General features: G+C 44.1%; 1 protein-coding gene across 1 annotated transcript; it reads left to right on the top strand.

Moving 5' to 3' along the window:
* The first annotated feature begins 3430 nt into the window (after positions 1 to 3430).
* Positions 3431 to 10206, top strand: LOC130473892 (killer cell lectin-like receptor subfamily F member 1). Its single transcript, XM_056845526.1, has 6 exons — positions 3431 to 3515; positions 4208 to 4309; positions 6884 to 7036; positions 7900 to 8054; positions 9207 to 9319; positions 10068 to 10206. Exons 1-6 carry the CDS (start codon positions 3431 to 3433, stop codon positions 10204 to 10206), a joined length of 747 nt encoding a protein of 248 aa, XP_056701504.1.
* Positions 10207 to 11724: the final 1518 nt, after the last annotated feature.

Raw genomic sequence — 11724 nt, 5'->3', positions numbered from 1 at the left:
TGTACCCCTTAAAGATATAAAGAAAGAAAGAAAAAAAGGAGGAAAATGGAGGAGGGGAGGAACAAAATCACAGATTTGGATGTCACTTCTAATGCCACTGACCCACCACAATGCTCTAGGAGCTGACCACTCACAAAGTTCCAGGGCACATAGGTAAGGACTTGGCATCCCTACTGCTTGTGTTCTTCAGAAGCCTTTCTTGTCCCAGTGAAGTAGAGGAAAGCCAGGACTGGCTCTTTGCTTTGGGAATGAGATGCCTTGTTGAAGAAGCAAATGAATGGCTGGAAACCCATCAGCAGACACTCTGGAACCCACAGGGACCACATTGAAGACCACTGCTTTAAACTATACCTCAGCAGTATTGTATAACACAATGCAGTTGAACATGGCTACAGAAAAGCAGTAAAAGAATTTTGTCAGACATTACTTAATGCTAGTCTTCTTTATTTTTCCAACATCAGCCCTATGAAGAAAACCTGCCATTCCCTTTTACATTTTATTTCTCTGTTTCCAGAATCAACTGTATGATGATGTGCACAAAGAATGGAATTGCCTTAATTTATAATACAATTAGATGGAACAACATAGACAAAACAACAGTTCTCCGGCAGCATTTTTCCCCCAGGCTCACTTCAGCAGGATAAGGGTGGGAGAGAGATCTTGAAAAATCTGCCCTGAGCTGGGTGGAATTTTGCATGGGCAGAGCATGGCAGGTCTCATGGCTGATATTTGAAGCAAGTAGCCCTTTGGATATGCTCCCATTCTAACAACAAATTCTGAGTTTGGAATTGAATCCCTGTCTCCCTTGCCCAAATTCTGCATATTGCTCACTACATGGAATTGGTTATCTAGTTCAACATTTGTGAGCGAATCATTTATTTAAAACATTTTCATGCTCTTTCCCCCCAATCAGGATCCACAAGACAGCGAACGTAAAAACACCAAAACATTTAAACAATTAAAAATTCAATTAAAATTTTAACATTACATTGATAAAATTCAAGTAAAACACATAAAAAACACTAGAAGGAGGGCCAATAACCATTATTGGGGGTACGTCAGACAAAACACAAAAGTCTTTACCTGGTGGTGTATGCAGCCCCAGTTTTTATGTGATTGTGAAACCAATATGTACTCTTTACTTTGGAATCAGGTTTCTCTGCATATTTTATCGACCATAACTTTGCACATGTGCATAAGCATTTAATTTCTCATCTGAAATATCCTATTGGGGCATAGATTTTCATGGAAATTGTGGGGCGGGGGGAAGAGAGAGTACTGGTCCAAATGATAACCATGAGCACAGATGACTTTTAAAGGGAAGTAGACAGATTCATGGAGGATTGGTCCATCAATGGCCACTGTACATTCATAGACAGTAAATTTCTCAATACCAGAGCCAGCCAACAGGAAACATTGGGGAAGTTGCGGCCTCTGTCCTATGTCTGTTGGCCCTCCAGGGCAACTGGCTGGCCATTGTGTGAAACAGGATGCGTGACTTAACCAAAAGCTGGGGTAGTCTTTATCATCTGCAGGACTTTCTAAGAATTGCTGTGAATTGTTTGAGTTATTCTAGTGTTGTCAAATTGGATCAAAAAATACTGTCCACATTCATGCCCTTCTGTATAGGAAATTTACTTTAATCCAGTAAGTTTTGATCATGCACCAACACAATGAATGTTACCAAATCTTAATGCCATTGACTACACAGGCACAAAAACATCTGCTCGTACTTTCTCCTTATCTACTCAACAACACTATCCACCCACCCTGTAAAACAGGCACAAAGCCTTGGCTATATGACTCTTATCTCCTTCCCATAATCAGTCTGTCATTCAGGGCATGGGTACAGAATAACTTTGTGGCAGGTCCCCATATTTCATGACCCATTTGCCTGACTTGTGACCAGTGAAAGAAACACTTCTATTTCATTTTCTGAAATGATTTCATGACAAAGAGCTTGCAACCCTGACCTTATGCCATACTTGGGACCTGTGTTTGCCAAGTCATACCACCAAGTTTTCTAGTGTAAGAAATGCAGAAACTGGATAACTGAAATAAAAAGCAATGCGGCAGGGCTGGATCTGGGGGGACGAGGGTGCAGGTGCTTTGGGTGGTGGGCAGAGAGGGGGCAGCAGCAGCAGCAGGTGGGGAAGGCTCAATTGCCTGGAAGAGATGGCTTGTTCTGCAGCATGCGCACCCTGTTCACCTGATTAGGCTGCTGCTTGAAGGTGGGGGAGGCTCAATTGCACAGCAGAGATGGCTCGTTCTGCTGCGTGCATGCCCTATTCTCCCAATTAGGCTTCTGCTAGGAGGTGGAGAGGGGAAGGGAAGTGCCTTCCCCCACTGCTTTAAAACTGGGAGCTGTCTTATGCTTGGCTTTGCCAAAGGCCATGAGTAGACCTGGCCTGTGATCTGATAAGTTTGGTCTTCCCCAAAGAGCCTGAATTTACACCTTGGGAAGGGGGGGTAGGGTTGCCAGGTCCCTCTTTGCCACCGGCGGGAGGTTTTTAGGGTGGAGCTTGAGGAGGTTTGGGGAGGTGAGTAACTTCAGTGCCATAGAGTCCAATTGCCAAAGCGGCCATTTGCTCCAGGTGAACTGATTTCTATTGGCTGGAGATCAGTTGTAATAGCAGGAGATCTCCAGCTACTACCTGGAGGTTGGCAACCCTAATTATGTGCCATCAAGTTGCTTCTGACTTATGAATCAGTGACCTCCAAAACAGCCTTGCTCAGGTCATGCAAACTGAGGGCCATGGATTGAGTCAATCCATCTCCGGGTGGGTCTTCCTCTTTTCCTATGGTCTTCAAATATTTCCTAGCATTATTGTCTTTTCCAGTGAGTCTTTTCCAGGGACTAAAGCCAGTAGCTTCAATTTAGTCATTTTAGCTTCCAGCAGCATAATTACCAGATAAAGCTTTTCTTGGGCTGTACTTTATCAGACTGTGAGGGTGCGCGAAGTGTATTTGGTGTTTCCCATGTCAAAATTATGTGTGCTGCATTTAAAAAAATGTCTAGGAAAAGGCTAGGCTGAAAAACTTTCTCCTTGGGTTGGATTTTCATGTGTGCAGAGGAACTGAGGGCCTATTCAAACAGCCTTTCTACCTTTCATTTTCCCTGATGTGTACGTGCAAAAATAAAAGTAGCTTTAAAAAGGAGTATCTGGCTTGGAGCATGTACCACACTGCCTTTTCTTCATCACCATTTTTGGAAACAAAGGCCTTCAGTAGGCAAGAGCAGGTCAGAGGTGGCGAGAGGAGGTCAAGTGTTTAGAGGCCCAGCTATTTCCTGTGTGGTCGGCTTCCTTTCCTCCAAGAAGTGGTCAGTGCTGCTTCTCTGGTAGACCTGAGTTTGGTGCTCAGAGAAGCAGCCTGCCTTTCCCAGTCCCTCCCACTGCCACTGAAGAGACAGTAAAACGGCTCTTTCCAAATGGAAGATGAGGAATGTGGCATGGCTCTTAACCTCCAGTCAACAAGGGAGCAAAAGAGAAATAGCGCTAAGCTGCCAGCGCAAGGTGAGTCCAGTTTCTATATATGATTTGGAAGTTTCTAGATTGCCAGCATTTGGTGCCATTTACCTCCATGCCATAAAAAAGCTTCAGCTTCCCATTTCCATACATTACTCTTCTGTTAAAAGGCCAGGACATTTTCCTCCAGGACAGCAGGCAACCCTACAGATAGGTCATGATGGTACTATTCTTCTTCTGTTGTTAACTGCTAGGTTTGGTACTAGCCAAGGGAAATTTTTCTCTGAAAATAAAAGATTTGCTTTCAGCTGCTGTAGTGACTGACTGTAGATCACTGGCTATAACAGAGAAGTGACACTGTAGGGGTTGAGGTCCAACTCATGTTATGTTGGCAGGATGGTTCCTGCTGACAGACAAACAGCATATTGGAGTGGATCTACATTACTTCTCTGGGCCTCATGGGACTAGGTTAGGTTTATCCTTGTTCACTTGGCTGAATTGGGGGTGTGTGGATTCATGCAGGAACTATCCCACAGGAGAAGCCATAAGTGTACCTGAAGTATTTGTTTCCTGAGTGGCAGGTATGGCACCAATGTAACTTGTGAATCATACCTAAGACATGATGAATGAGGAATCCCCAGTTCAAACACCAATTCAGTTATGGGGTAACCAAAACAAAAAAAGATGATAGCTAAGGATGCCTGCTGTGAAGATCTTTCTCTAAATATCTATTCTTGTAGAAATTCTGGTGAAACAACCCCGCAGGCATCAGATCACTGCAAGAATTGGATGTGTTGTGATGTTCCTTTTAATTGGAGCTCTGATAGCACACCGTATATGGGGTAAGTGTGGTGGTAGTGGCTAGTCTTCTACTAGGTCCAGGGAGACCTGGATTCCAATCTCTGCTTGCCATGAAGCTCACAGGATGACCTTGCACTCGTCATTGTCTCTCAGTCTGACCTACCTCACAGGGTTGTTGTGAGAATAACTTTGAAAGAGGGGGAAACTATGAGATCCTTGGCCAGCTCATAAAATCCTCACAGAGAAGTATGTCTAACTCCAGGACATCCTTTATTCCACTTAACTGTAAAGCTTAGTCTAGACTGCCAATTCACATGGTATAGAGTGTAGGGTTGTCAGCCTCCAGGTGGAGATCTCCCAGGATTAAGACTGATCCCCATACTACACAGGTCAGTTCCCCTGAAGAAAATGGCTGCTTTGGAAGGTGGACTATATGGCATAATACCCCACTGAGATCCCTCCCCAAACCCTGCCCTTCCCAAGCTCCACCGATGAAATCTCCAGGAATTTCCTAACTCAGAGTTGGTAATCCTCTAGGCAGGTTAGGTCTTGGGAACTTACCCTTTATCAGATATAACACAGGGCCAAACTAGATTTTATGGTACATGTAGGGTTGCCAACCTCCAGGTACTAGCTGGAGATCTCCTGCTATTACAACTGATCTCCAGCCGATAGAGATCAGTTCATCTGGAGAAAATGGCCACCTTGGCAATTGGACTCCATGGCATTGAAGTCCCTCCCCTCCCCAAACCCCGCCCTCCTCAGGCTCTGCCCCAAAAACCTCCCACCGGTGGCAAAGAGGGACCTGGCAACCCTATGTCCATTGGTCAGACCCACAGACACAACCACCACTTTAGAGGTGAATTTGGGCCATTGCCCTGACCCGGATAGCCCAGGCAAGCCTAATCTTGTTGGATCTTGGAAGCTAAGCAAAGTCAGCCCTGGTTAGTATTTATATGGCAGACCATGAAGGAATACCAGGGTTGCTATTCAGAGGAAGGCAATGGCAAACCACCTTGTTAATCTCTTGCCTTGAAAACCCCATAAGGGGTCACCATAAGTTGGCTGTGACTTGATGGCACTTTACACACACATACAAAAAAGCTGCAAAGACCCAGTCCTGATCAGGCTCGTGGCACGGCAGGACCAGAGAATCTTGTTGTCCCTCCTCCATGCCTTTCCAAATATTGAAACAGTCCCCTGTTTCAGCACTTGGTTTTACCACGCTGCCAGTCTGTTTCTGCGCTCAATTCAAGGTGGTGGTTGTGATCTTTAAAGCCCTTCACAACCTGGGGCCTGCGTATTTGAAGGGCCATTTCCTTCCATATGTCCCTGTGAGTCAATCATGTCTTCAGGCAGCCATTTGTTTGACACTGACCAGATCCCGGGCCTTTTCCATCATGGCTTTGGCTCTGAGGAATGGAATTCCTGAAGAGGTGGGGGGGGGCTCTTTGGAGATCTTCAGGAGGCACTGAAAGGTCTGCCTGCTTTCCAGGGCTTTCGAGGGGGTTTCAATGGCAGCCATCTTTTAAAGGGGGGATTGGGGGTTTGTTGTTTTATTCTGGTTTCAACTGGAAATGTAGTTTTTAACTACTACTGTAAGCTGCCTTGAACCACCAGGAAAGGCACAGTACAAATGTTTCATTAAATAAATAAAAATAAAAATGTGCAATCGATTATTGAGATGGCAGCGCATGTGGAGAAGGGGCTTCAGCCTTCCCCATCCCGGACTTTGCACCATTTTGGCAACCTGAAATACTCCAGGGGAGTTGTGTTTGGCCTATTGGAGGTAACTTTGTGTTAACCCAAGAACCACTGAAAAAGCCCTATCGCTGGCGTCCACACATCACATCCCTGCAAGTTGAGAGTACAGGGGTAGCAATTTGGAAGATGATGGAAACTGCTCGTGCCAGTGTGGTGTAGTGGTTAAGAGTGGTGGTTTGGAGTGGTGGACTCTGATCTGGAGAACCGGGTTCAATTCCACACTCCTCCACATGAGCGGTGGAGGCTAATCTGTTGAACTGGATTTGTTTCCCCACTCCTACACATGAAGCCAGCTTGGGCTAGTCACAGTTCTCTCTGAACTCTCTCAGCCCCACCTAATTCACAGGGTGTCTGTTGTGGGGAGGGTAAGGGAAGGTGATTGTAAGCCGGTTTGATTCTCCCTTAAGTGGAAGAGAAAGTTGGCATATAAAAACTAACCCTGCTTCTTTTTCTTCCTCAGTGTCTAGTCATGGATTTCCTAGTGAATCATCTAATTCAACTAATATTCTTCTCACATTCTTGGCATTCTACATAATTTGTTGTCATATACAAAATTACCCGCTGGTGGACACCAGCTAATTTATGAATAAATTAAACAGCAAAGGCTGAAATGCAGAGCACTGAAGGGAAGGTGGTGAGCTGCTATACCGCTTACCGTACTTCCCTCCACAGAGGGAACGGTCCATTTTTTTTCTTCTGTCTTCAGTACTTTATAGCAATGTTGAGCTCTGGCAGTGATTCTTGATATGAGAATGGAGGATTCCTATTTTCATCTGAGAAATTTTGGAAAGTATGATATTTTCAGGGGTTTTTTCCAATTTGATAATCACCTAAATGGGCATTATTTGAAGCTTTTCAGATGAGGCAACCTATGGATGCCGCAAAGAAAGCCAATGTCTCGCAGGAACCCCCTACCGATGGAACGGAAAATAAGTCTGACGTGGAGATTTTTGTGTCTTACTTGTGGCAGTTTTTGTGTCAGCCACTCCACACTGGCTTAGCAGGTAATTTTAACTGTTTTCTCTCATCATACAATTGCCCTCAGCTTCATGTGAGCTTTGTCCCCAAGATTAAAAGCTAGTATAGGCTGGTATTGAGTACCAGTAAGGAAAAGGCCAAAGGGGTTCCTCCCATCTTCTGCTTCAAGCCCCAGGAGTACTGGTAAGAAATTATCTTTCCCCACTTTCACCCGAGTTTGTCTCTTGCATAAAATGTGGGGTTGTAAAAATCACAGGTTGGATGCTAAATTCTGGGAAATAGCTAGAAAATCTGTTCACAAGCCAATAAAATAAACACAGTTCCAGAAGTGTATTCAGATATTGCTTACAATCCAGAGTTTGTTTGCTCCAGCCTTCAGTCTAGTTTGCTATCAGGCTCGCAGTCTTCCTCCCTCCCTCCTCCCCTTTCTTTCCTCACCTCCTGGTGAGTGAAGACAAAAGCCCAGACTAGCTTCAAATCTTCACAATATCTGGATATGGGTGCAGAACCAAATTGGGTTAGTTTCCATCTCAATAACTGGAATTCTTACCTATGGTTTAATCCTGCTAAGGGATCCCAGTTGCTTAGATGGAAAGTAACCTCAGTACATTCAGGTGCCTTCATTTGGACAATGATTCATCAAATCCAGATCATCATAGACCTTTTCAGGTGTCATTCCAATTCCACGCTTGATTGTGTGGCTCCATCCAAGTGTTTTAAAGTAACACAGCTATTTCTTCCACCAAATACACAAAAGTGTAAATGTCAGAAATAAACTCTTAAAACCTTGGTGCAGACAGGAGAATTGTAATATTTAGCACTGTTTCAGCTACACAAAATTCTACGTTCTCAGTTTATTATTCTATATTTTCAATTTATTTTTCCATAGAGAACACTACATGCAAACTCTGTCCTGAAAACTGGTTCCTTTATGAGGACAAATGCTACTGGATCTCCAAAGAAAAAGGAAGTTGGAAGAAGGGTAAGGAAGACTGCATAGCAAGATCGTCTCGGCTGCTGGTGATGCAAAAACAGAAAGACATGGTAAATGTAGACATATTCCCACCGACAGCAACCCTTGGAGGGAAGATGGCACAGTATAGCCCTATCTTGTCAGATCTCAGAAGCTAAGCAACTTCTAGCAGAATGGCTGCCTGTTAAACCATCGGAGACACTCTGTGTTGTTATAACATTAAAAACAGATCTCACAGGGCAATCCTATGTGCAGGTGATCTTAGCTTGACGCGCACCTAGCTTTGCTACTGAAATAACAAATTCATTAAAAACATTTATAATCTTCCTCACAATCATATTTTTCTTGGAAGGCTGAAAACAACAGTTAAAAACAGTTAAAAATGAAGCCATAAAACATTAAATAGCAAAAACCATCAACAATTCCAAAATGTATAAAACAACAACAAGAAGTAAGACAACCATTATAAGAGGATTAAAACATTAAAAGAGAGAGAGCAATAACACCATCAATATATCAAATGGTCTGGGGAGACAAAAAGAGTTCAAAAGAGCAGGTACCAGGCAACTAGGTGCTGGAAGGGAGTATAATAGATAAGGTACCACCACAGAGAAAGCTCTGTCTCAAGTGGTCACCCTTTGGAACCACAGGGAATCTACTGGAGGGCCTGGGACACAGAACACACTTGTCCCTCTAACCCAGGGATGTCAAACATAAGCCCTGGGGGCTGGATCCGGCCCATGAGAGCTCTTATCCGGCCCACGAGCCAGCTGAGGCAGCCAATCCCCCGCTCTCAATCTGGGCTGGCGAGGCATTGTCCGGCCCTATCATGTGACATTTATGTCATATTTGGCCTTTGTACCAATTGAGCCCTGCTCTAATCTAAAGAGAGGGGCTGTTCTCTGCAAGTTGTCTCCAAAAGTGATTGGTTAGGAACACTCTGGCCTCCCAAATATCCTCTCAGTATACAGCAGCTTCGCATGTATCTCAAAAACAGCAATTTTCAGAAAAAGTAATTCCCTTGCCATAACAATACTAAACTAATGCAGAAGCACCTGGCCTATGGAAGCTCACTCCATAATATGTTCATTTCTAAGATGACATAGGACTGATGTTTTATTGCTGGCTTGGAAACAGTGTGGTAGAGGATTCTTCTTTCAGAGTGAAAAGCTTTTAACAAATCATTTTAAACAGCGACACTTGACTAATTATGCTGCTTATAGGCTTTTGTCCAGCATATTAATGAAGAGATGCAATTGCTGTGGGTTGGACTACAAGTCACATTCCCTGGAGGAAAATGGACCTGGGTGGATGGCTCCCAATTAGATGACAAACGGTGCGTATTCCCTCCTTCCATTGAGGCTGAGCTGCTGTGCACACATACAGCAAGCCTGATTTTTGAATGAGCTGGCATAGATCAGAAATAGTTTCTAAATGCACCCCCCCCCCCAAATGTTGCATTTTTTTCTTACCCTTACCTGTCCCATACCCCTTAAATTCAGTCTTACATTGAAAGTGCAATTTGGGGGATGAATTCCGGAGATATAAAGTTAATAACCCATGACTTTTTGTTATGGACTACCATTTGTAAATCTGTAATGTCAACTGTTTGGTTCAAGCAGCTACTTTGCTGTTCATTAAGCAAGGAAATAACAAGGTGGCTTTTTAAAACTCTAAGGGTGAAAACGCACGGTTGCTTTAGCCTCCTTTATTCCCTGTTTCAGCCAGGATGCAGCCAGGATCGAACACACGTTCAGTGAAAACGCATGAGTTCGATCCTGGCTGAATCCTGGCTGAAACAGGGGATAAAGGAGGTGAAAGCGACCATGCGTTTTTGCCCTAAAAGTGCTAAAATTAAGCCCCACAGTGCCTTTGGGATCTTTGGTTGGAGGGCAGGATGGGGCTTGTTCCTTATCTGCTGCCCATGAACAGTTTCTCTGTGGGGCTGAATCTCAAAATATCTGAATCTTTAAAAGCCGAATTGCAGTTTCTGAGGCAGAAATCAACAAAGTGCCTCTATAAGCATCCAACTTCTGAAATGCTGCCCTTTGAAAACACTAGAGACCTTCTCCTTTATTCCACAGATCGCACAAACTGGGCCCCATCGAAACAAACAGCTGTGGGATGCTGAATGGGAATGAAATTATTTCTGAAGCCTGTGGTACTGTAACTACATGGATCTGTGAGACAGAAGCCCTCAATATAAGCAATGATAAAATGTAAAGGACAGAACAGAACACTGTCCTAGTTCTGCCAGGAGGGATGACTCAATAGTATGGTAGAGGCAAAACACAAATGTCTCTGCTCCAGCATGCAGAAAGCCTTGGGTGCGAATTGGGGCCTCCACACAAATAGCCAAAAGACCAGTTTGCACTGTTTTTCTCAAAAGAAAGGAAGACTCCCACTAACTGGACCTCCACATGATGACTGGGACCTAATGTGGAGGCCCTCTTCATACACTGCAGGGTCTCGGTCTGGTGGAGGGGAAGATCTCATGCTGTTTCTCCTCCATGACATTTCAATACCATCTTCACATGTAACAACACCTGCCAGTGTGAATAATGCTCATTTATTTATTTTAAGGGTGTGCCTCGCCCACCCAAAATGAGAACATTTTTGACAGAGACAGCCTAACACAAAAAGTTGTCGATCAATTACTAACTGTATTTGAAGTTATAGGAGTTTTTAAAGAAGGGGGATGCTCATTTATCTTTCATGTATATGTGGGAAGGAGGGTGCATCTATTTCATTGGGAAATGGGCACATTTCAGAAACCTGGAAGGAAGCATGGAACCTTTAAACATAGGGTATCTCCTTGAATGTATTCCATGAGCTCATGAGTAGCTGCAGCACCTAGTAGCTGACATCACGGAAGGAAAAATGGCACCTACAGTAAACAAGATAAGCCTGGGAGTAACGATGAAATGGAGTTAGAATCATAGAATCATAGAGTTGGAAGGGACCACTAGGGTCATCTAGTCCAACCCCTTGCACAAGTTATATCTCCATTAGTCACTTGGGATCTGATTCAGGCATGCTGATATTAGTTCACTTGCTGCAGCTTCAGATCTTTATTTCCTCCAAGACCTCCTTTTAGAAATGTTTTTTTTGTGTACAGAATTTTCATTCCTCTTCCATGGCTTTGCTCAACTCATAGGAGCTCCATCAGTTCGTTTACATAGCAGCAATCAGAAGTAGGGAAGGGAGGCCCAGGGTCTCTAAAGAGTCCATTCAGTCATCACAGCAAGCTTCTGTCTTTGGTGGGCACAGCAGACAATCTTATTAAGTGTGAAAGTGATTGAGAGTCTAGCAACTCCAAGGTGCTGAGGCCATTTACCCAGGGCTGTTTCCTTTGCGTCACCCTGCTGACTGCTCCAGTGCTTCATGTTGATTTTGCATGCCTTTCCTGACCGTCAGAGGTTGCATCGCTCTCCCCACGTTTCTACACATTTTCCCCGTGTTTTCTGGATGTCATTTTAGCGAGAATCCGGAAAACACAAGCAAAACGCATGGAAACACACAGAGAGAATGAGGTGACCTCTGATGGTCGGAAAAGGCATGCATAATCAAAACGAAGCCCCAGAGCAGTTGGCGGGGTGTGTGTGTGTGTGTGACCATGGGGAAACAGTCCTGCATAAATGGCCTGACAGGTGCCTTAGGTTCTCTTGCACACTTTATCCTTCCGCTCTTCAAAACTTCATGGTTTTGATCAAGCTCCAATTTGTTGCGGTGTCTAAATGC

Source organism: Euleptes europaea, chromosome 1 (genome assembly GCF_029931775.1).
Source record: "Euleptes europaea isolate rEulEur1 chromosome 1, rEulEur1.hap1, whole genome shotgun sequence".
NCBI lineage: Eukaryota > Metazoa > Chordata > Lepidosauria > Squamata > Sphaerodactylidae > Euleptes > Euleptes europaea.
Note: the sequence above shows the minus strand (reverse complement) of the source record. Positions and strands in the feature narration are given on the sequence as shown.

Coding starts and splice junctions, on each gene's coding strand:
- LOC130473892 (XM_056845526.1), top strand. CDS start 3,431: ATGGAAGATGAGGAATGTGGCATGGCTCTTAACCTCCAGTCAACAAGG. Junction 8,055..9,206: donor TGCAAAAACAGAAAGACATG/GTAAATGTAGAC, acceptor TGCTGCTTATAG/GCTTTTGTCCAGCATATTAA. Junction 9,320..10,067: donor TCCCAATTAGATGACAAACG/GTGCGTATTCCC, acceptor TTTATTCCACAG/ATCGCACAAACTGGGCCCCA.